This window comes from Pogonomyrmex barbatus, unplaced genomic scaffold (assembly GCF_055798465.1).
Source record: "Pogonomyrmex barbatus isolate J1 unplaced genomic scaffold, ASM5579846v1 scaffold13, whole genome shotgun sequence".
Lineage (NCBI taxonomy): Eukaryota > Metazoa > Arthropoda > Insecta > Hymenoptera > Formicidae > Pogonomyrmex > Pogonomyrmex barbatus.
The window spans coordinates 5,609,232-5,635,196 of record NW_028297109.1 but is presented as its reverse complement, the minus strand read 5'-3'; the positions used below and the strand labels follow the sequence as shown (position 1 = coordinate 5,635,196).

The window sequence follows — 25,965 nt, the reverse complement described above, 5'->3', positions numbered from 1 at the left end:
TATATAATTTTATACTTATATATTGTCATTTACCTTTCAGCCTCGATCCGATACCAAGATGTATCGTTCTGTAGATCGCCACTTCCGAGAACTTCAGGATGTGTTAGTACGCCTGTACCTCCACCAACGTTCCACAGAAATCGCACTTTCCTATCGAATATTTCCAAAGCAACGAAATCGTCCTGAAAAAAAATGAAAAAAATTAAAATATCAAAATTTAATGTATATACCGCACATAGTATGTTAAGTAAACTTGATTAATTTTAATTTATATATGAAATTGATTATGAAACATACGTTAATTCCACTTGGCAAATAAAACAGAGAACCTTCCTTGCGTGCTGTTGGAAGTGCGAATGTCATCACAATCGATGTTGTTGACGATGATTGCAATGTCGTCGGCCTGTACGAACGAATACATTCCTTTCCTTCTACCGATCGCACAGAAACGCGAATCTAAAAACAAAAATTTTAAATATATTTTAATAATTATTTATCTTAATTGTTCAATGCTTATTATTTAATGTTCTAGGTTGGAAAATATTAATTTAAAAATTATATCATATAAATTAAAAAGTTGAAAGATATGTCAAAGAAACATAATACAAGCATAGTTTATTAAAAAATTTAAAGAATAAAAGAATGTACATGTATATTGGAAATCATTCTTTTATTTCAGTTTTTATAAAAATATATTTAAATATGTAAAAGAATAACGAATTAGTCTTACTCCCTCAGCAGTATTTCGTGCTTCTGCAATTTTGTCTTTGAGATTTTGCAGTTTCGTAGCTAATGTGTCATTCCATTTGTCAAAGACAGCTTTTCGTTTCATCGCAGCGTTTGATAGGCTTATTAATTTCGCATCAGCCTTTTTAATATTGCTCAATGCTTCTGACACTAAAATATAAATATTTCTGTTATATTTTATAATTTGTATGTAATATTTAATTTAATAATCAATAAATAATGAATTAACAATTAATAAAATTATTTAATAATTGTGAATTAAGTATAGATTAAATTGACTTTAACAAGAAATATTACACTTTTCGCTGGCGAGACCAATTTTCGAATCGCCTTCACGTTTCAATTCGTTCAATTTTGGTTTCAATCTATCAGCAATGCTTTGTTTGTAATCGTCGATTAATCGTTCCGTGGTTTTTATCGATTTTCCTACTTCTTCATTATCCTGCGAGATATCCAATAAATCCTCATGCACTGTTTAGAAAAAAATACCATTTAATATATTATGCTAAAATTTATTTTACTTGACATTACAGACGCACGTTGCGCGCGCGTTATTTATCTTTTTAAATAAAAGGAGCCAAAATTATATAATGTATATATAATGTATATATATATATATTATAATTATATATTTTGGCTGTACATATACTGTGCATTTACATGTTACGAGTTACAAAAAAAGTGAATTCGATAGTCTGTATCGTACTTGAAGTTAGCAATATTATAGTTTATAATATAATTATATTTATATAGTTTATAATATAGACTTACATCTTTTACTATTACTCTGCAATTCTCGTAATTTCACATTTATCTCGTTGTCCTTTATCCCAGTGCTGTTCAATGTATCTTTCAATAGGAGCACCGCTTGCTTTTGAGCCTCCAACGCAGCATTCGCATTCTTGACTAGTTTACCATGCTTCTTCGCTATTTCCCGCTGCTGTGAAGACTTGGCTAGTATTTCCTTAGCATCATCCAATAGCGATTTCTGTCCCAAAGGAGGGAAAGCCTTGAAAAAAATATCTGTATTTTACTTACAGCAGATTCTCAAAATTATGAAATTGTATTAGTATGAAAAATAAGATTATTCAAGTTTAGGATATTAAAGCACAATTTTTTCATAATTTAGTTATAAAGTCTAAAACAACGGAAACTTGATAATTTGATTTAATCACAGATTTAAGCACAGATTATAAGAAATGAAAAAAAAAAAAATGGTAGAACTTTTTGATATACATTAGTTTCAGAACCTAAATAATAATAATAAAAAGAGAATAATAATAAAAAGGAAAATTAGACTAATAAAGTTCTATAAGGTTAAAGAAAATCGCCTTATTTTTTACCTTTTTATATACATCCTCAGCGGCTTCCTTGGCTGCCAACGCAGTGACTTTCGCTGCTTGCAATCCGTCAACGATATTTTTGTATGCCTGGCTTGCCTTCAGAGGACTAGCTGCAATATCTCGTGTCTCGGCAAACAAACTACTCAACAAAAATGTTACAATATTATCAAATTGTCGATATTATGTTATTCGCTAGATTTCGTCAAGATAAGATGTCGCCCGCGATGTAATTGTTGATTAAATTAATTATGCTAACAGGATGCACACCTGACATACTGGTCGACATAACTGGATAGATTTTTCGCGTGTTGCATTGCCGGTACTACATATTTTTCACCATACTCATAATTTAGTCGATATAGGAGTTCCTCCTTCATGCTCAGCTTCTCTGTCCAGTATGTTAATTTATCTCGTGAGTCTGGGAGGTCCTGAAAATCATATAAACATTTGAATTTAAGAATAAATTCAAATGTTTATGACTCTTAGAAGACACACACACTGACGAAATTCAAATAACGAAGTAAAAAATTCAAAATTACTTATTATTATTCTATTTTTCATATTAGTCTTTTTTTCTATATTTATCTCTCTCGTAATTAATATTATTACGAGTTTAAAAAAATCTTAAAATTATTTATTTACTTGGATGTTATTCTCCGCGTCAATGAGCAGACCCTGAGCCTCATCGAGAAGGTTTTTTCCTTCGGTAATCGTTTCGTTCGTTTCATCACGCAGCATTCTGATACGAGTGCATTGATGTTTAGCCTCAACGAATGTCCCATTGATACGATTGTATAAACTGTCATAGGTGAACAGCGTTTCCATAGTGTTCTCTATGATCGGTCTCATATCGTCCAACTTTATCTCGTAATCTTTAGTGTCATCCTGGATGGCCATCAAAGGCTCAGTCACATCATAAAGAGAATTCAGCCACGCCACATACGGGGTAACACCGCTAATTAATTCAAAAAGTATCATTTAATTACAATTTATTAAAAAAATAAGTACTCTTTCTTCTCTTTCTTCTCTTAAACTTATTAAAATTATCCATGCAATTAAAATAATACTTACTCGAGGAAATTCTCCACTTCTGTGGTTTTCTTGGCTATATCAACAGACTTTAGACGATTCAAGATCATCTTTGCTGTTTTTAAGGCCTTCTTGATTTCTATTCTTCTATTATCGTTGCTGTATTGATTGAGTTGTGAAATTGTATCTGCAATTCGAAAAAAGATTATTTTAACAATATTATAATGTGATTATTTTAATAATAATATAATGCAACAATATTATATTTGTTGGGATGAATTAAAGCAAATTACAATACCTCCTATGTCTCTTTTTAAATTATCGAGCATGAGCTTTATTGTAAAAACATTATTTTTCAAGTCGCCGCTCTTGGTTTTCAACATATCGGCATGTGTTGCTTGCTTGTTAAGCTGCAAATTAAAATAAAATAGAATTATCCTAAAAGTCGGTTTAGGCAATTAGTAATTCGCATCTACTTCTAAATTTTGACATAAATTATTAAAGTAAGCTTAAGAAGAATTTTATAATTTGTTATATAGTTTTCTTTAGAAATAACAATTATATTATTATTACATCCAACTATATTAAAGTGACATACGTTTCTTAATATAGTTTCAACATCTCCCTCAAGTTTCTTGTATTCATGCCACGGCACATTTTTCATCCGTTGCTGCACAAGAGTTTGCAGCTCCAGTTCCTCGAGATACGCAGTAGCGTTGGTATCAACATAGGACAGTTCTAGCCATGGAGGTGGAATATATCCATCTGCTATGTGACCTGTTCCTGCGGCTAGTTCTTCAGATAGTACCGCTATGGTATTGAGCAGAATTCCCGTACAGTTGTCATCGCATGCTAAATATTTTACATAAAATAAAATTATAAATCTGTATATAGTAATTGTGCAATCAAAAAATTACAAAAAGATAAATGTCAAATTTTAAATTTATTTTAATTTGTTTAAATTTTTTACTTATATAATTCTTTTAATTTTAACATAAGACAAAGTTACATGGTTCATGAATAAACTTACAAGTGCAAACATTGTTTATGTAAACATGTCGATATGCCGTACACTGAGAGCAATCCCTGCCAGTAGATCCGTGCCTGCATTTGCACTGTCCTGTCTCGCCGTCGCAGACGTCGCTCAAACTTCCTGCCAAGTTGCAATTGCACGGAACGCACTTGCCGTCCGGAAGGCCGGGAGAGCCGTAATAGCCGTAGGCGCAACGTTCGCATTTTCTACCGATGTAACCTGATAGCAAATAGGAGGTGACGCACGTGAAAAATAAAAAGCACAAAGCCTACATTACAAGCGATTTACAATTCACGTTAGAATTGATTCTATTTATGTGTGCCATATAATACGAGAATATTAATTAGACACATAAATAAAAAAATACACATTATAACGGATATTGTATTTAATATTACGGTATATAAAGTTATAAATAAAATTCTATCCTTAAATCTGACATAAAAACTATAGAGCTTGCAAAGAACTTAAAAAAACATTTCTTTCCTACTTCATTCCATAATTTCTCACATTCCTGTCTATGTACCTGGCTTGCAGTGACAAATAGGTTCGTTTTCCGCACGAACCACACAGGTACTTGAAAATCTTTTATCGATTTGTGGGCATGGGCATGGTTTGCAGCCTCCAAACTCCGGATGACCATAGAAACTGTCAGCGCAAACGTTGCAATGTGCACCAACTGTATTTTCTCTGCAATTCTGCAGTATATTAATTTTCAACATCATATTAGTAATTATTCAAACCTTTACATATTCATTTTATCTTCTTTGTTCGAATAAAGTTAATTTCATAAAAACTTTTTTCTTTTATCGTTTTACAAACCGTTATCTTGTTTTTTTCATATATATATATTTTATATATCCATACTACTTATTTTTTTATCACTACACGTATAATTTATAATCAAATAAAAATTTTTTCTAAATTCTATTTACAATAATGTCATATCTATCATTACGTAAAAAAAATTAGTTTACAGAAAATCGTTCGTGTAGATAACAAATAAAGATAATCGAAAAAAAGGATATAAATCTGCAAACGCATGCAGATTTGAAGATTCTTTAGTAAGAAATTTATCTTGTATCAACTCCAGCTCATATCCTTATACACTTGTCTCTCAGCACACTTCCTGTCGCGCTATCATCTCCGCGAACAGCGTACACTCGTAGGAAAATGTTTGAGTAATGCTTACCAAGCAATATCCCGTCTCCCTGTCGCACACCTCGGATCTCCCGTTGCACTGGCAGCGTCTCGCTTGTCCGACAAGATCGATCACGATGGTAGACGTGGCGGTGGTGTTCTTGTACCACCTGTAAAAACCAATACTGGGATCCTGGCAGGACGTGCCGTTGTATTCCGGCGGACACTGGCAGATCTCTACTCCGGTCGCCAGCGATGGCGAGTGCGTAGGCGTCAGGACGGCGGCGTCGAGAGAAGCCTCCAGAAGTCTAAACGGGACACACAGATTAAATAAAACATTGTCAAAAATTCCTACTTTTTTTAATAATTAGGGAGTTAGTGGATAAAACATTTTTTTTTTCTATGTCTAAACTAGTCAAAATTAAATACAAAATTAAATACAAAAATAAAGATAAATGCATAACAATTCATTTTACTCTCCGCATCTTTTTTATTACGCACGTGGTTCTCGTAAATTCGGCGTTGTCCGAGGCTTTTACGAGGATGTACTGCAGGTTTTGTAATGCGACCATTAGAACGTCCCTGGAAACTTTATAATCCGGTCTGTTTTGTAGCTGCCATAACGATTCATGGAATCTAAAATAACAGATAACAAATGTCAGTTATATAAAAGACAAATCTTAATAAATCTTTACAAAATTCATAATATAACAAGCTATAATTGAATTCATTTAATTTAATTTACATATTTAATCACTAATCATATTTAATTTACATCACTTATGTTTCTTTTCTCTTTTCAGTTAACTGCGAATGTACCTGACTTCGTAATGATTATCGCTCACTGGTAGATGCAAATAGTATTCTAAAACAATCTTATTATTGCCTTGCAACTGCACCACAGGATATCGAAGATTCGATCTCAAAGGTATCCCACCTTCCGTCGAGGTTTTAAAGCGGAGGAATCCTCCATAAGAAACGACCTTAAAGAATTAATACATGAACAAAGCCCAATATTTGAATCAGCTCAATCAAAAACAAATCATTCATACATTTATAGAACATTTACAAAGTTTACAAATTTAAAAATGAGATAAATTTTATATTTGGATTTGTTTTTTAAATATTCGGACATTTTCAACGAACTAAGGAATTACCTTGTCTCCCAGAAAAGAATCCGGTAGTCTCCAGTACAAAGGATAACTGTAATAAAGATTCGTGGGCATCGTGACATCACCATCCGATCCAGGGATTACAGAGAGGCCATTCGTCACGTTCAATCCACCGTTCACCGCTGGCAATACAGTCGTGGAGCCAAAGCTCGTTATCTGTTTAATACGATTTAATAAGATGATCAGACGATGATAAAGTATTAGTTAGTAAAATTTATTCGTTCAAATTTAAATCGAAATGGATCTTACTATTACATCGCTGACTGTGTCGTTGATATAAAGAACTCGAGGACGGGTTAATCTGCGCTGACCCCAACCGAGTCCAGCCTGTTGACACAGAGCGCTCCTTCCGAAACAGAAGCACTCGGTACATCCTCTGGCATTGTTTGCCGCAAGGCCGAACGTGCCTTCCTTGCACTCATTGCACTGTCGTCCAACGACCAATTCCTTCAAAAATCATTTTTTAAATTGATACAGAATATAATGTATTATGAGAATATAATGTTTCCAACATTATATCAAAAACAAATACATAATAACATCCTTATATCTTAATTTTAGATCTAAATTTAGATAAAGAGATTCTTCAATTTTTCAATCTTAAATTTTTGCGAACGGAAGATGATTAAAAAAATTCGTTTTACATCTTTACAGACTTCTACAGACTTTACATACGAACAGTTTTCTAATTATTTTCAAAAATTTTCTCAGCGTCAGTTCTTTATTCGACATTTTCTTTTCTGTCGCGATGACGCCTACCTAAAGTCTCGTTTTTCTCTTTTTCTCTCTCTCTTTCTCACCTTGCATGGACATTGTCCCTTGTCGTCGCATTCGCAAATGCCGTCTCGACATTGAATCGTGCCGGCTAAGCTGCAGCCACAGGGACGGCACCTCGGAAAACCGTAGTAACCCCTGGCGCATCTCTCGCACCTGAGCCCGTCATAGCCGATTCTGCAGGGGCACTGACCCTGGTGGTCGCACTGGGATCGCGTGGCGCCGAGGGTGCAGGCGCATGGCTTGCAGCCGATATGCGGCACCAGGTCCCACGCACCCGGTCTGCACCGGTCGCAATGCTCGCCGTAGGTCAAGCGGGGACACACGCAACGACCGGTGTCGGGGTCGCACACGTGACCGGGTCGCACACACGAGTCGCACACTGTGGGGCAAACGTAGATGTTACATCCGCAGTTCTCCAATTTGTCGAGATTTTTTTTTAAAGGTATTAAAAACACAAGCGAGGATCGTTTGGGTGTTCTAAACATTTTTTCCCTCTCTTGTCAAATTTTATATATATAATAAATTAATTAAATTAAATTAAAATATATTTAAATTATACGTATATATATATATATATATATATATATATATATATATATAAAATAGCTATTTTTTTTATCAAGGATTCTAATATGCATTAATACTTCATAATTTTTATAAATATCATTTTATAATACGATGAAAAAATTGTTCGCTTAAATTGTTTACTTTGACCAAGAGATGTTATCTTAATTGGATTTCTGTGGGGAAGCAATTTAATTTACATTGACAGCCGTTCGGAGAAAATCCATAATATTCGGGTTGACAACTGTCACAGCGCGGACCACCCACACCTGGCTTGCAGTAGCATTCTCCTGTACCACTGTGGCAAGATGCATTATAAGACCCCATGGAATCGCAGCCGCAAGGTGTGCATCCTGCTCCCGATGTCAATCCCCAATAACCGACCTAAATTATCACATCAAATCCAAATTAGGAATATTTTTTTAAGTTTACAAAAACATACAGATCAGAAATATATAAGAACAGTCTTCAATTGGTATTATTTTAAAGCCTGCAGTATTAATGGTGATGACAAGAGGGAACCATGGAATTAAAAATCATCGTAATTTTAAATTAGATCCGGTATTTCTTATGATACTGCAGTAATTATTACAAAGGATCTGTTGATTTGATCGCTTGATCGCTTGATTTCAACCGAGAATCTATCACGTCTGACTATATCTAGCGATTACCACTGCTACATTACAGATCATTGAGTATTTCCTGATACAGTTGCATTACGAAACAGGGCACTTTGTCTTCACTGCTAGATGTTTATCGAGGTAATGCATCACGTTACAGATCACTGAATTTATCTCAATCGGGGTTCAATGTTGCTTGACTGACTCAATTCTCTTTCTGAGAAAGAGACTTGGTTCTCTTTCTTATTAGTCTTATAACTTTCTTAAATGTACAGATTCAATCCAATTTACAAAGTTGAAAATCTGTAAATGTTTGACATCATAGAAAATCGAGTTTTACCTTGCATTCGTTGCACTGTCTGCCAACAACTTGTGGTTTGCACTGACATTGTCCGGACACGATGTCGCAAACAGAACTCATGGAGCCCAAATTGTTGCAGTCGCATCCTGCAATCAAGCAAAAAATATTATTAATAAAATATATTAATAATAGCTACTTCTCACTATAATTCATTCACTTTAAACACGTGGAATTGATAAATAAAATCTTTCTCAAAGTAAATCAAGACGGACACAATTTTTTACAGAAGTTTGTTTATTAGTGACATTACATTTAAATTATTATTTCTATCGAAATGTTTAATTCAATTTTTTAACTCACAGTAATTTCGATCATTTTAACTTCACTCTTGTAACCAATTTTTTTCTCTTTATGCCGAAGAAGCTACTAATTCTGACGCGGTGAGAGTCGTAATTAAATGATCGCCGAGGCAAGTGTCGGCAAGTGTCGACAGCGGCCTCATTAATAATTCATACGGGATTATGAGGCCTGCTTTCGCCGCTAATTGCGCATTGACAAAATCAATCTGTGCTGTTTCCAATCGATTAGCGCGGCGCGAATTCTCTCGGGAGCGTCGCGCGAAAAATTGACGGCGAACGGCGATCGTCGCACGCGTTGCACGCGTTCGCCGATTTCGTCCGGCGTTGGTCACGCGTGAGCGGCTTGTTTATGCAGCATCAAACGGATTTTGCAATTAGCGATGCCCGTTCGCTGCGAGCGCCGCATTGTATTCAAATGTCGCAGACGACGGCTGTCGTTCTCGCGCGACTGTCGCCCCGTAATGCCGCGGAAATTATAAATTATGCATGGTCGCATCGAGCATCGTCGGCCGAAGCTGATATCGATTTCCTATTAACGATGGCCCTTACAAAGGGATTACCCGCGAGAATTGAATTCGGCGACGCAATCGCGTGTTTACACGCCGTTGCGGCTTGATCGAGCGATCGAGCCAAGAGACATCCATGCGTGATTATCATGAATAATACAAAATGAAGATAACCGAGGTGTACCTGCAACCGAGGTGTGGAGCGCATGATTGAACTGATTATAGGCATGTTCATATGCATTGAAATAAATCTACAGATGTACACACAGAAACAAAGTAGTCGTAAATCAAGAAAAATATATCATCTCATATATAAGCAAGAATATTATAACCTTCTGAAATATTTTCATCTTGATTCGATTGAATTTGTATTAATGCAAATATTTTGCTCAACTCAAGATTAAATTTACATTTTCTGTATATGAAAATAATATTATATATGAGAATATAGCTTGATTTAAGATTAATTTTCTTGTATATATTGAAATAAAACTGATTAAATATCTACATCTATTTTTAAAACACTCCTTGAAAGAGAAATGCATTTCTTTTTTAAAAAATAAATTTCTAAATAACTTTTCTCTAAGTAACTTTTAAGAACCACAAATGCTAATTAACACATTTTTTTAATTGAGCGATTGAATCAGTTCTTATTGTTGTTAAATTATTGCGCAATATACGACACAAATATCAAAGAGAAATGAATAATTCTACTCGTGGTGTTTCTTCATCGTCTATCAATTCGATCGTGTCACACGAGGCATTACTCCCCAGTCATTATGTGCATAATTATTTCTTACATCATCGATCAACAATCATATTACGTGTGAAAATATATCATACAGTTCTATAAATTAACATCGCATTATTGAATCAAAAGTTAACTGCTGAAATTGTAAACGAGAAAGACTGTTACTGTTAAAAAAATAAAATTCCATTTAAATGTTTATATACGTTATATATTATAAAACTTCTAGTGCAATTTCTAAACTTTATGTTTTATTTAATATAATAAATGCAATAATAATTTTATCAAAATATCCAATGAGAAAATATAAAAATGAACTTGATATCTTCTAGAGACTGACAGTCGCCATCGAAAGACATAAGAAAACACACATGTGCAAATTACGCATTTACGTACTGTAATAATTTTAATAGCGTACGGTACCTCGCTGACTTGTCTGGCCAAGGGTTGAATAATTAACCGAGTATTTCAGCAATTCCGAGAATTAATTAACGACGCCGTAATCAGGAAGAGAACAAACTGAAACGTTCGTGGTGGCTCCTTCGCGGCATGCCGTAAATTTCGCATTATTGCCGTCTTATCAATTAACCCTTTCAACGAAGGAGATGCCACGGCTCTCTGAATGATGTCCAGAATGCACAAGGTATCTTGCAAAGAATGCTCGTAATATATGTCAGCGCTGTTATTAAACAGACTTAAGATATTTGATTAAGCTTCAGCTGACTCCACTCCACAGTCGTTTTTATCTTCTATAATCATCTGTGTAAAGAACGTGTTCACGTGACATTAGAAGATATTCTTCATTTATTCATCACGTACACACCCACGGGGCAAAGTCCTCTGCGTTTGTTTGCGCAAACTGCACGCACGATGTGAAAATTTAAATTAGTGTTACACGATGCGGTTACCTGATACAGTCGTCCGATGTGAAAATTTTCACGTCTCCAGGTGCGAAGACGCGCGATACGAGGATGACAGCATCGTAATTATCGTGCATCTCGTCACGTCACGCCGCGTTGGTTTAACGAGCGGCGACGTTATTATGCGAAATTATCTGCTATAAGCTCCCGATTTTCGCCTCAAAACGGGGCAACGATTTGAATAATTATCGTCCTCCCCGCGCGAACGCGGAGATTTATGCTGTCTAATAATGCGCTAAGTGTTTTTCGCGGCCGCGCAGTCGAGAGCTGTCACACTTGACACGTGTTAATTTTACGCACTGAGCTTATATTACACACGTGTCAACGTGGCTTCTCGCACCGCGAGATACCACCGGAGAAAAATAACGTCAGTGGCATTAACGAGTCGCTTCCATCAGACACGATTGTATTAGCTTCAAGTCGCTTGTCTCATTTGGAATTTGGTAGCCGTTTATGAATTTAAATGTCTTAAAACGTACTTTTCGTGATAAATCTATTGTATTTATCATATTTATGTTACATGATCGCGTGATGTAGATAAATTTGTCTTTTCTGCAACGTTAAAGATATATTACACTTATTTTTATTTAAAAAAAAAAAAAAAATTATAGATCGCGTTTAAAAATAGGACAAAAAATATTGTGGCGGTTTGGACCAAAAATTATTTAAATATTTCATATTATTTATACTCTTAATAAAAATTAAATTTTTATTTAGAGAACATTTACACATAAATAATCCTGAATACTTAAATACTTAAATAAAAAAAAAATTGAAATTTTTGCCGTTATTTCTTAATTACATTTCCATTAGAGAACACTTCTACTTATTTCTTAAAATAATTTTCGATCCAAGTTCTAAACTCTCACTAAACCTTTTTGAATTAAATTTTAACACGATTTGGAATAGTCTGTAAGTTTTTTCACAATTTTTTCATTGTAAATATAAAAATTATCAAGATAGATACGATACATCCTTAATTTCTCATTTCGCGCCTCTTCGTCGCGAAAAGAAATTCCTTTCTCTTCCACCAAGACACTTTCCAAGATAAGATCTAGCAGTGACACGTGTAGGTGGGAAGTGAAATTTTCGCTTAATAATGGAAACAAATTCGCGCTGGCAGGGATTAAAGGCTCGTTAGCGCAAATATAGTGGCGGCGTGACGCATGATTAATTCAGGCAGCCGTAAACGCGCGAGCGGCGGCTATCGCGCGCATAAATAATGATCCCGCGTCTCTCTAATCCAGGCGGGCATTCAGAGCCGCATTTGCGGGCGAATAAATATCCGTTCTCGTTGCACAAAAGAGATCGGCGAGATCGGCCCGAGAGAGGGCGATCGCTAATCGTGACAAATACGCGTCGTTCCCTAACGCCGCCGAGTCGCCGCGCAATAAGGTTTTATTAATTATAACGAACTGATTCGAGTCGTAACGTCGGCTCGGCGCGCATTCGCGAAATGAAATCACTGCCGGCGAGGAGAGCTCGAGTGGATTTATCCGATTATTAAGGCAGACACGTCCGTTCAATTAGACAGACGCACGTATATGGTACTCGCGATACGAATGACATATTAACGTGATTAACGTGATGCATTAGCGGTGACATTAGCAATCAAACCGTAGGCAGATTTATGATTGCTAATAACGACAACCAAATAAAGTTTTATCTTCAATTAGTGAAAGAAATTTATAATTCTGATAAAAAACAATATTTCTAAAGAGTGCAAGTAATTTTATTCAATTTAACGTAAAAGATTTAATGAAAAATAAAGATATTATATAAACGAGTTAATATGTATTTCATTTAAAATATTTACAGCTTATTCAATGAGATTTTAATGACCTGAAATTTTCGATGGTTCGATGATTCGCAATCAGCAGAAAACTGTAGCTGTGACTATGACTACGACGTTCCAGATTTATGATCTATTGATGACGACAACTGAGTGAAAAATTTTATCTCCAATAATAAAAAAAAAAAAAAAAATTAATAATTTCGATAAAAAATATTTCTAAATAATTTTATTCGACTTAACATAGAAGATTTAGAAATAGAAAAATAAAATATAAGCGAGCTAATGTGATTTTCTAAAATTTTTAGAGCTAATTCTTTGAGATTTTAATGATTTAAAATGTTCGCTGCCAACGCTGGAAAATCGTGATTACGAACGATTGTGGTTTCCGCATCTCGCGAAACGTGGTAATCGACGACGTGCGTAAGACGTGAGCACGGTCATGTGCAGAAATTACCGTGGCAATAGCAATCGCTATCGCTGCGGTAATGAGCGACGCACTGCCACCGGGTCTGTAATCTCGTCGTTAATAACGAAACGTTTGAGCCCTCTTTCTTTGAGCTACGACCGCGTCTCGTCGAGCCGATTCGAACGTAGCATTACGCAGTAAGTGATACTTGACCGGATCGCCGATTTATTGATCGATAAATTGCACGCTATCCCGCGCCGGATCGCCGGGGACGTTCGTGGTCGTTGCAAAGAACGACTGCCTCCAATTTTATTGAGATTTCTCCTAACTTCGAAAAAAATCTGAATATAAACAGCTGAAATCTCTCGAGAATGTGCGGACCGATCGCCGATCGCAAGTTTAATGATAGACCTCCGCGGAGCTTGACGTATCTCATTGAAGGAAAGATGATCTCGACAAAGTCGCGTCCATTTCAATTCAATTAAGATAAGGATAAATTTTCGCATTGAAAATTGACCGGTCGTCGATATTAACATTTATGATTAAGCCCGCGACAATTAAGTCTACACTGTAGACTTAACGTCAGGTAGAGTGAAGCCTAAGAGAGCGAACGAAGAGGAATGAGGACTCTTTTGGCACTTCGATTTTATAGCAAAGTATTAAGCAGAAATCACTCGAGACTGTCATCGAGCGGACACGCTTCTCCATTTAATTGCTGCCACGTCCAGATTATTAGATGCGCTTCTTGATCGACGTATATATAAATGTTCTCGTTTGACGCGGAGCAAAATTTCAGAGATCGTTATCTTACACGTGTTTGACGTTTTTGACGAGGCGCAACGTGCTATAATTTTGTCGCAAACAAGTGTGATAATGTAATAGCAAACAAGTCTCGCGCTTGTCGACTTGTCGCTTTCGGTTCGCGCACCTTCGTCTGCTCTTATTGGGACACTTATCATGCAAAAGCGGGGGAAGCTTACGCGGTGATCCATAATAAATGCCGTTTTAGTATTTAAGTACCTGTTTGTATATCTCGCGCTCCGATTTTTCGCGGTGGCATCTCGGCATCTCGTTATATAGATCACTGCAGTATCGGATGGCAAAATTGCAGAAACGAACCCGTCGCGATCAGGAAGTGGTCATAAACTTTACTTTACAATAAATAACAACGCAAATAAATTTCTTCATTTCAAGTAATTATAAATCATCACCAGAATAGACAATTATTTTTATAATAACAAAACAAATTTCTTATCTAGATATTAGAGGATAATAATTTATGTTATAAATATTGTCACATTTTTAAATTTATATATTAACAGAATTAATATTTTTTTTAAGATACTTTTAAAATAAAATTGACTGCTGTTAATAATTAGTTTGTAGCAAAAAATTATTTTGAACCAGATAAGGTTTCTTATAGATTTTTGGAAACGATGCTGAAATTTGTCATACGCTAAATTTTTCCGGTACGATTTCCAAAATAATATGCAAAAATGACGATATTTAAAGATCTTTTATAAACAAAGTTAACAATATCTTAAAATTTTTAATTTTAATTAAAAGTTGTAAATGTATGGTTCACCCCGTATAAAATTTTTTTAATTTTTAATTTTGATTTTTTATTTTTTAGTCATATCATCAAGAATTTTAAGAGTTTAAGAATTCATTTGACTTTTGATCAAAATTTTAAGATAGACAAGACTTCAAGATTGCGGCATCCTTTTCAACATCCAAAAATCTATGAGAAGCACCTTATCTGATCAAAAAAAAAAAAAAAAAATACATTTCGTATGAACTAGCTAAAATGTCACAATACATCAGCCATATTAAAAGCCGAAGTCTGCATTTACGTTCGATGGAAATACAACTTGATGAAATTACAATTGGAACCCTAGAAAAGTATATATATATATATATAAGAGGCGATAAGCATCGCAATGGTATTGCGGGTCTAAAAGCATACGCGCGTGTATCAAGAGTCATGTTTATATTCGCGTATACCGCGAACAGCCGTAATTACGTACGGCCAGAAATGCCATGCCAACAGAATGCGCCGTTTAAACGTCACTTCTCATGCAAATCGGGGCAATCTTTACGGTGATCGGCGGTAAATTTGCTTTAGAATTTAAGTAGCTGTTTGTACATACTCCGCGCGCGTTGCTCACGGCGATTTTACTGCGGCCGTTGAAAGTATCTCGACGTCGACGGCGTTGTAAAAGGTGCTTTTACTGCGACGGCGGTTTAGGCGCCCTTTTAACGAAGAACTCGCGAGAAAATGCCGAGCATAAACAGATACTCGAAACCGGAAACGAGAACGGAATCGTCTCGTCGCCTTTTCGCTTTAAATCTTATGAGAGAACTTTACTTCGTGCAGCAAAGCGAAATATACTTTGCGAGCGAGATCCGCGGGAACTCTAATGTCATCGCGCGATGTTTCCTTCGTGGCGTCGTCAGTCTTCGAAATGAATCACTTCGACGATTTTATTGCCCTTTTTCCTTCGGTGATTTACTGGATAGCGCGATAGGAATTCCATTTACGAGACGGAGCATCCGTTGCGCAAAGATCTAATTAGACACGCCGTGTAGAAATAACGTGCACCGGAAAAAATTAATGTTAAATCGAGGCTATATATTCTCATGTATAGGCAAGAATATTATAATCTTAAAAAAATTTTAATATTGAATATACAGATGCGAATACAGACATTCTCGTGTAGGCATGAATATTATAATCTTCATACAAAAGATTCTTAATCTTGAGTTGAGCAACAGTAATAATACAAATTCGATCAAATCAAGATTGAAATTTTTAAAAAGATTACAATATTTTTCTTGATTTGAGATTAATTTTTTTCTGTGTAAAACCCTGTAAAAAAATATCATTTACAATATTCGATTACAATCATCGCGAGATGTAACCGCGCGATCATTATAATAATTACGGTCTTCAGAACGACATAATAAACTTTTCATATTATTAAGGTCGACTTGTTGCGTGTTTTTTCACACAACTTTTTTCATCGACGTGCATCTTCGTTGCATTCGCGGGGGCGGGAAGGGGGTCGCAGAGAGGTCAATGATATTAATCATTAATGGCAGCATCATTGCGAGCCTCGTTACGAGCATTACCTCTTCGCTGTGACGATAATGAACAAGTTTGCGCAAGGAAATTCCGCGTAAAGAAATCTCTTTAAGCGAAATGTTAACCCACCAAAGCTACGCGCAATCCTTAACGTTCCCCAAAGTTCAGTCGATTTATTAATTTCAGCGTGGTAAACTTATACGGAATCTATTTCGTGCTCTCGCTATGCAAATTTTATTCATGGATTCGTCCGCGGTAGCCTTTTAACTCGCGTATATCCTTTCTGCGATGGTTGGCTGTCTTCCGCGATAAATCGAGAAGAATTTTTTTAACGGGTCACTGCCCCCCCCGTCTCATTTTATTATACAACGCATTTGCATATAAAATCATCGAGTCAAACGAAATATCTTACTTATATATATTTATAAAGAGTTCACGAAATTTAATTTCGTGCCGAAGAGAAAGAATGCATTCCGAAGAGCGCTGCTCACGCGGTACGAATACATCTCTCGAGGGCATTATAATTCTTCGAGCGGTCGTGTAACAATCGAATTGATTGTGTTGCAAAATGCAGCCGGCATAGTCCGTGCGAATGAAGCGTCATCGCGCGAAAAAGAGACTCGCCGTGTCGTCGACTTTTAAACACGTCGCCCTTTTATGAACGCGTCCATTGTCAAAAGTCGCGAGAGCGACGGTGAAAAAGAAGAAAGAGAAAAAAAATTGAAACGTCACAAGAATCAATCGTATATTTATCGCGAGTATCTCTCGCGAGATGCATCTCGTTTCCAAACGAGCTTTCGGCACACGTTGACAGCTATGACCACCGCGATTTTCGCACCGAGAAATGGTCGCGGAATTTGATTCGCGCGGGCGATCCTTTTCTCGGGGCCGTCGTTACGCTCGCAAACTCGTAAAGATATCCCAATCGCGAAATTACGCGAGGTGTCACGCTCTGTCACGCTCGCAAAATGCACACGTCATACCGTAATGCAATAGCGTTAAAACGCGAATAAAACCGGCTGCCGTAAGGATGACGGTCCTCGAAAGAGAAGATCTCGATCTCGAGGTTCTCTCATGGAGCCACGGACAGCTCATACGTTACGCGATTTTGTGGATTCCTGTGGAACGAGATGGCCTACCGAAAGGGCGAAGGTTTTGCTTTGTGAGATTATTAAAATCTCGAGGAGATCCGCGAGAAGCGAGAATCCACTCGGAGACGAGATCAACTCGCGGAAGCGACGCGATTAATATGATCACTCGTGACAAATGTGTACGCGGAAAAATAATAACTTTAAAAGACGCCATGACGAGGACACGGCGGGATAATCGACGTGATAGTGCAACGATTGCTGAATGATTTATGAGGCACCGCACGTCGATGATTGCCACGATTTCTCGCGTCACATCAGCGCCGCCGTGTTTATCACGCCTTACACTTTGATTGATTATAATACACAAACGCGATACAGCGCACAGGGATTGCCTATTTATCATATAATTAATGACGTACCTTAATGGCGGATTGCGTCAACCGATTATTTAATCCGATTATTTAATATGTCACCTCTCCTAAAAATCTACACCGAGTGTTCCAGTTCTATCATGTTTTTTCCCTTCATGTTGTATGTAGTAGCAATATATCTCGATGTAGTAGCTCACATCTTACATCTTTAATTGAAATATGTTATGGTTTGAAGCTTGATAATATAACCGGGAAGCATCAGTGAGAGATTACATTCGTCTTGGAATATCACAAGCGTATTCCTTATGCTAAATGTTTATTCTTCAACGCACCGCGGTGAAGATATCTTCTCGACCTAAATCCATTCGCTTGAACTCGTTTGGCGCCACCTTTAATGCCGACAAAATCCCCCATTCCACTCGAGAGTGTCATTTATTTATCTAAGTGAGCCTATCCCTGTCGTGGTTTTAATCACAAGATTCTTCCTGTGAATCCGGCCTGCTTCTGTAATTAATAAATTTATTTCTTCTGATACATTTGAAGAAAAGTTCAAGCCAGACCTCGTTTGATCTAAGATATGTAAACGTGTATATAATCTTTCTGGAATTTTTGTAAAAATATGAGAATATTCTTTTTTTCTTTCCTATAATATTTCTTTATCAAGTTTTAAAAATACTTTTAAAAATATTTATTGAAAAATGTATTTATGTGACATTTTTCATTGTACCTATTTTTATTTACAATGAAAAAATTACGAAAAAAATATAAATTATTTTAAATCGTATTTAAAAATAATATAAAAAATTTGGCGGCGATTTAGAACCTGAATAAAAAATTATTTAAATATTGAAATAATGACAAAAATTTCAATTTTTTTTTATCTGCAGAGATTAATTGTTCTATAAATAAAAATTAATCTCTGCATCATGATAAAATATTATATAAATAATCTTGAATATTTAATTAAATACTTGTATACAAAAATTGAAATTTTTGTTATAATTCTTTAATTAATTTCATTTTCATTAGAGCTTTCCATTAGTCACTTCTACTTATTTATTTATATAAGTTTTGATCTAGGTTTTTAAACTGCTGCTAAACTTTCTTGTATTATTTTTAATTGTGATTTAGAATAATTAAGTTGTTTATAATTTTTTCAAATATTTTTGTAAATATAAAATAATTTTCAATTTTTTGTAAATATAAAAATTATAAAAATAGGTGTAACACATCCTTAATTATAATATGTATATTTTTAAGTTACCGATCGCATGTGTTTATTCTCGATTTATCATCACTCGCAAGTCGTCGATTCGCATGGTCAATCCCGACCAATAACCGCATTCTTGAAATGGACTTGCAATTTTGCTAGTTACGTAAAAGAAACGTCTGCATGGATCTCGCGTGTATTACGTGCCGAGAGACTCAGAGAGCGTGTACCGGCCACTCATCGGCCTGTAAAACGAGCCCGTGGTTAACTGGCAGATAATTTCATGGCAATTTCAGCGCTTACTCTCTTTCCTTCGTTCTCTTTCATCCCGAATGAGCCACCCACTAATCGATCTCCTCGTTTACCACCTAATCGAATCCTCGCAAGACTCCTCTCCCTTTCCTTTTCGAGTTACGCTACCGATATCGCGGTTTACTGTTTTTTCTTTTTAAAACCGCTGATCACTAATATTTATAATAAAGTACTTGTAACATCGCGCCGATTAACGACGTATGTTATAACGCTAGTCATTTTCGCCGAAAGATTAGCAAACGAGATTTTCGTTTCTTACTTGTAAAATGTTTAAACCTTTCCCTTATGGAATATATATGTTATAGATTCCAAAAATTCTTTTTCTAAATTAAAACTATATTTTATAATTTAGGAAGATGTGAAAAAAATTTAATTTTAATACTGAAATATTTGATAAGATTAAAAAAAGAAAGAATATCTAAATATTTTTTATTCAAGATACGAGTATTAAAAATAATGGAAACATCACAGTTTTTGTAAATCTTTATTAGTTTTTTCGGATAAGTGTTTAATTAATTGACTGGATATTCGAATGAAATCATGAATCTGCGAAATGATGCCAAATGATATTTTTCATCGTACAATGAATTAATTTACGATATAACTTCTGTCTGTAAAAGTTCCATCGCCACTTCACTCCAAGTTACTCTGACGTATGTTCGATGATCAAACAGATAATTCTATTTTGGTTCGAGCCGTCTGAGATTGGCAAGGATGCTGAAAATTTGTTTTTAATGATGGTCTTTTGACGCGCACGAAGAGAGAGAGAGAGAGAGAGAGAGAGAGAGAGAGAGAGAGAGAGAGAGAGAGAGAGAGAGAGAGAGAGAGAGAGAGAGAGAGTCTAAACAGTTATGACGTAAGAGTGTCGAGTAGAAGAAAAAAATTGGCCCGGTCGATGGACTAGATCGATGATCTCGATGGTCCAGACTCGCTCTCGAGTCTCTTCACAGCTCGCGCGCTAAAAAAAAATATACCACGAATAGCTTTCAAGTAGTCGGTTTACATAATGTGGTTGCGTAAATGTTTGTATTTAATATTACACGATGGAGCCGCGAACGGTTGGCGTTATTCGCGGACCATTGACCATTGATGTATCGAGAGTCAATAGTTAATAGAACATATAAATGATCTTGTAAATAGCAATTAAAAATTAAAAAAAATATTTTAACGCAGATAAAAATCAGATGAAAACATCGTTTTCACGTCGGTCTTCACTCGAGTAAAGTTTATGTTAAAATTTCGATTGTGATCGAACGAGACGTGTGAGAAACGTAAAATACGTAGAAACACTGTCGGAAATCTCGATAAGCTATTATTCTCGGCAACATGACTAGGAAGCCATGTTTCAGATCGTCTACTAGTCTCGCGGAGATTTCTTATCGATCCGATCGCCGTGTGGGTGGATCACCATGATTTACGAGCCGTCGTAGCGACAGCATTAAGGTGATCTATGGATCCTGGTGATCCCGACCCGAGTCGAGGCAAAACGCGCGTTGCATAAGTTATTGCGCGTGATCTACGCATGCAAAATGCAAGATGTCGCGTAGTAAATTTGATCCATCGATCCTGCCAACGTGCACCAAGCTAATTCTCTCGGTATGATAATAAACTGTCGCACGGACGATACAAAAGTACCAGAAACTATTTGCACAAGAATACATTGAGAGATCGCGCATCTCTCGTACGTGTTTCTCTATTGGAAACCTGACATTAAAAACACAGCGACACTGACGCGAGAAGTCAGAGAATTATTTTCCTTCGAGAATAATTCCACGTATTACAATAAATTATATAATACATATACCGTTTAAAAATAATAATAAATATGAATAATAAAAAGACGAAAAAAAACGTTGCCAGAAATTGTTTGCTGGAATATCAAAAATTTTCAAGTATCATTATCACGTCCTTGCAATAATTTTGAAAGTCCAACAAAATTATTTTCACAAAATTATTTTTAAATATTTATCAAACTGTTCTTTGCACATGTAAATCTTACATTTGTCAAATACATAAAATATATGAAACTTTTAATGCTCAGCTTTCAGCAGGGTGTTTCATAAAAGAAATAATATTGCTTCGTTCTTCGTACAAAGTGGGGAAAATGTGAGGATATATTTCCGGGGACTTCTTTCAAGGATCGTGCGAACTTTCACACGCGAGGAACAAGTTGAGGATCACCTCGGAGATTTCCTCTCGCACGCCCATGTGCGCGCCCACGCGGCTGCACGATATCGCGAGCGTGTCATTAAAGTCGCGCGGAACCGTTCGTTTCACCCTGAAAAACTTTGTTTGCTACTTTCGATTGGGCAATCCACCGTGTGGGCTCCACCGGACGCGACCGAAAAAAAATCATTCCCGCACCACCTACATTCATTAGAATGCCGCCGCCGCCGCCGCCGTCGTCGAAACTCGGAATCCAGGATGCAGAACCTCGCGACCGGATTTAACGAACTCATAAAACACAGGTTTTTGCCGGCGCGCAGAAATCAGCAGAAGGTAACGTTTTATCGAAACGCCGGCGGCGGCCGCAATAAAATGCGGCCTCGGCCCCGGAGGTACGGAACGCCTTTAGCGGTAACACAAACTGGTCGGCGCCCTCAAATTAGAAAGTGCAAATTTTTCAAATGCCGCATTAGCAGTCGTGTCCCAGCGTGCGTATTGTGTATGTACTGCAATCCCACCGGTTACCTGAGAAAATGTCTTCAATCATTCATTATCAATCTCCTCAACAATTTTCAGCTAATATTGTAATCTTCTGATGCTAAACTATTATACATTTCTCTGTATTACACGTATTACATTTTCTGTACAATATGTTACTACCGCACCTATGGGCTATATTTATACGAAGGTTATTAGATTATTTCTACAAAGAGGCACGTAGACAAGCTATCTCTAGAGGCATACTTCCTATCTTCGGCCACAGAGAGTTCTTGCGGAGGGAGACTTCCGGTGCGCCCACGCATCTAGCAGAATACCGCGAAGAACCGCACCGTTAAAGCCTGCGGTCGAACCACGACGTGATTGTCCATTTGGTCGTCGGGACACCGCAGTGGGTGCCCCACGTGGAAATACAACCATCGACGGGAGTGTAAATCTTTCCTCTGTTCCGTTGGTGACGATCCGAAGGCTCGTCGATGGATTTATTCGTTTCATACCTAAGAAATATCTCGAGCTAGTCCTCTCATTCTTCATCAATTTCATCGTTTTTTTTTTTTTTAGTGAAGTGATTCAATGTATAAAAAAATTATTTCATTTGTCTCGCATGTATTTCCCATATAAAAAAATTTTTCTTTGGTTTTACATTCCTTTATACATATACATGTCTAGGATGTCTACTATTTGGAAAAATCTGGGAAATCTGAAATTCTCAGGAGATTTGTTTGTGCTTTGAAAAATAAGAGAATTCTCAAGGAATTTTATTAGAAATCAAAAAGTTGATTTTTCTAATATTTTATTTTTATTATATAATTGAGAGTTTAACCTGGTTGAATTTTAACAATACTCACAATGGATTCAGCTTCTAAACATCAAAACCGACCGATTTTATAACTAATTCAATATTCAATACTGAAGCTAATAATTTTGTATTAGGTATAATTTTGTTTGATGAAGACAGATATCTATTTTAATAGTTTAATGAAAGTTGAATTTTATATCAATTATATTTTTTGTTTGTAGCTTTTGAAAATAAAGCTTGAAAATTTTGCAATATAAGATATTTATTTTTTATAATCCTTATAATTTTTTCAAAATTTTTCAAATTTGATTATTGAAACTCGAATAATTTTTAATTTCATTTTATGATTTATAAATTTTTATGAATGGAAAATATTAAGTAATTTATACATTAAATATATATTTAATGTATAAATATATATTTGTTTCTAAGATATATTTAAAAATAGTTTCATTTTACCTGAGATATTTAACAAATTGTCTTGAGAATCAGGAAATTCTCAAGAAATTTTTTTTTTTTTTGGGTTTAAGTAGACACCCTGATATCACATTTTAACGAATATATTACATACTATATAAATGACAATTTCAATTTTCTCTTGTTTCCTATTCAAAAAAGATTTTTCTTTAGTTTCTTATTCCAAATGTTTACACGCTTTAAATACGCTGCAAATTTTTTTTCGTTCTGTCGGAGCAAACCTTGCGGTTTACAGTATGTATCTCTCTTTCGTTGGTGTGAACAAGATAAAAGGGGTAATAAATGCAGAAGGAGTGACAGTTTCTCAACACCTTCTGATCCATTCGCATTTTAATATTCAGAAAGCAAATGAGAGATACCGGCGACTCGTCCGTGCGGCCGCGCGCGATTTACTGCATCCGGCGAAACGCGCGCTAATTGCGAACGTGCGTTTACAACTAAATTAGCGATCATTCTGCCTTTATTTCATATCTTAGTGCGCGCGCGTGCGCGCGGAGAATTAATAGTCGCATGCGAGCGTGTTTACGAGCGGGCGTGAACTAATGTGACTTCTTCTACGCTTCTTTTATTCTCCGCAGGCCTTCGGGGGGTCCTTTCGCGCGAACGGGGGGCGTCAAATCCCCCTCGGGGAGGATCGTTAGTCATTATCCGGCGAACGTTTCGTAATTCGTAACGTCGTGGAGGCCGCTTCGGCCGATCCTCTCGCACGTGGCTCGCCTAATTTATTAAGCCGCCTTGTGCGCGATCACGCTTCGATTACGTCATCGCGTGTCTGCAAAGTGTTGAAAACCGCGCCGTGACGTGATAATAAATTCCGAGGTCGGTTTGGGATGGCAAAATCGAAAGCGCCGAGCGATCGATGAGTTTCATGTTTTTAACATGCTCCTCCCATTGCGCGACACGAGGGGAGAATAAATTCAGAACGAGAAGATAATGCGTATGCGCGAGGAGAGCTAAATGCCATCCGGCAAATAACTGTGCGTGCAACGTACATGACGTATGCCGTCATGCGGAAATTAAAGAATACAGATTTTATACAACGCCGGCATGCACACAATGACACAATCACTTGCTTTCGGGACCTTTACGCGAACTGTACGTATCAAAGAGTCGTATCGTATCGCGGAAAGCAATTACGGTATAAAAAACCGAAGTACCACCATCTCTCTTCCAGGAAGAGAGCGCGGTTAATAAGGGCGTGTCATAATCAGTAGAATTGCCGGCATCGTCCGGCTCGTACGTGATTATCCTCATCACCATTATCGATCGGATCGGTTGTCGTTGCATCGCAATTACCGTGCTCGCCAAATTGTGTTAGGCCTCGCGTAAGATGAAGTTTCTTAGCGCGAAACTGGGAAGATCGCCTTGCGGAGCGTTTGAAGAGCGTTGACTTTTCGTTAACGACCGAGCGAAGAGCGAATTTTTGTAACACGACGAAAGAGAGGAAAACGCGTGGATATAAAATAAAGTAAAGAGGGGGAAAAAAAAAAAAAACGATGTATGCTAATCGCGTGAAAACAACTACTTCGCTTGCGGGGACCGATTTGTCAAAATCTATCGCGGCACTGCTGCGTTTTCTAAGCTAAGCACTACAGGCACGTTCGTGCATTACAAATAGAGACGTGCGTGCTTAAGGCGTGTCCTACACGACGCAACAAAGTGGGCACTTGTGCCTTCTGCGAATTTATCTCTGCTGACAGCTCATTATCCGATAACGATAGGCATGCCGGAGAGAGTAGCGATTACAAGATCGACTTGGAGGACCGATCCGTCTCTCTCGCTCTGCAACGCGTTTCTCCCTCATTTTCATTTTTCTTCCGAATTCATTCGCTGCTCCAGATATATTATTTCAACATCGTTCGCGCTAGAAAATCACAAAACTTGGAAGTAAATATATCCAAGGGCAAATTTCATTTCTCACTTTAACTTTGAAAAATTCGCGAATATTTTAAAAAAAGTACCTTTTTAAGAAATGATAAATAAATGATTACAAAATCGTGAGAATTACCAGAGTTAAGTATAGACGCTAAATAATATTTTGCAATCTCTGTGAATAATTCGTAGATATACGGCGAGAGGCGTGGCGAGAATGAATAGTCGAGGTGAAATTATACCGAGGCAGAAGATGCGTAAAGATCTGGATCGATTAAGATGATATCATCGCTGATGATCGATTCTTATCCGAGGAGCAGCGCATCTAGGTGGCCTGGCTATGTTTCGATTAAGTCACGATCAGTCGATCGATCTCCCTTGTCGCGCTACGAGACTCTCTCTCTCTCTCTCTCTCTCTCTCTCTCTCTCTCTCTCTCTCTCTCGTCCGCAATTATGTTATAATTAATTTTTCTCTGCCGGTGTATTAATGGAGTAATATGCCCTTATTCGCTATCGTTACACGAGAAAAGCCTCCATCAACTCGAAAAATTTAACGGCCATCTGTTATGAGAATCTCTCGCTTTTTCAGGCCGATCTAAAGATTTATAGTTTATAATAATTACC

The 25,965-nt window shown here is 36.6% G+C and overlaps 1 protein-coding gene across 3 annotated transcripts in view; it reads right to left on the bottom strand.

The window, feature by feature from the left end:
• wb (wing blister) overlaps positions 1-25,965 on the bottom strand; it is a 142,632-nt gene that overhangs the window by 5,285 nt on the left and 111,382 nt on the right. For all 3 annotated transcript variants that reach the window (XM_011643118.2, XM_089072460.1, XM_011643119.3), the window contains 21 exons: positions 8,766-8,872; positions 8,006-8,189; positions 7,265-7,620; positions 6,714-6,911; positions 6,450-6,620; positions 6,112-6,275; positions 5,794-5,928; positions 5,345-5,600; positions 4,679-4,850; positions 4,150-4,371; positions 3,718-3,971; positions 3,418-3,529; positions 3,162-3,306; positions 2,733-3,045; positions 2,358-2,518; positions 2,091-2,229; positions 1,519-1,756; positions 1,045-1,218; positions 731-897; positions 298-456; positions 34-182 (listed from right to left, as the gene is read on the bottom strand). In XM_011643118.2, coding sequence (XP_011641420.2) covers positions 34-182; positions 298-456; positions 731-897; positions 1,045-1,218; positions 1,519-1,756; positions 2,091-2,229; positions 2,358-2,518; positions 2,733-3,045; positions 3,162-3,306; positions 3,418-3,529; positions 3,718-3,971; positions 4,150-4,371; positions 4,679-4,850; positions 5,345-5,600; positions 5,794-5,928; positions 6,112-6,275; positions 6,450-6,620; positions 6,714-6,911; positions 7,265-7,620; positions 8,006-8,189; positions 8,766-8,872 — 3,976 coding nt within the window. The remainder of the gene's footprint in view (positions 1-33; positions 183-297; positions 457-730; positions 898-1,044; positions 1,219-1,518; positions 1,757-2,090; positions 2,230-2,357; positions 2,519-2,732; positions 3,046-3,161; positions 3,307-3,417; positions 3,530-3,717; positions 3,972-4,149; positions 4,372-4,678; positions 4,851-5,344; positions 5,601-5,793; positions 5,929-6,111; positions 6,276-6,449; positions 6,621-6,713; positions 6,912-7,264; positions 7,621-8,005; positions 8,190-8,765; positions 8,873-25,965) is intronic.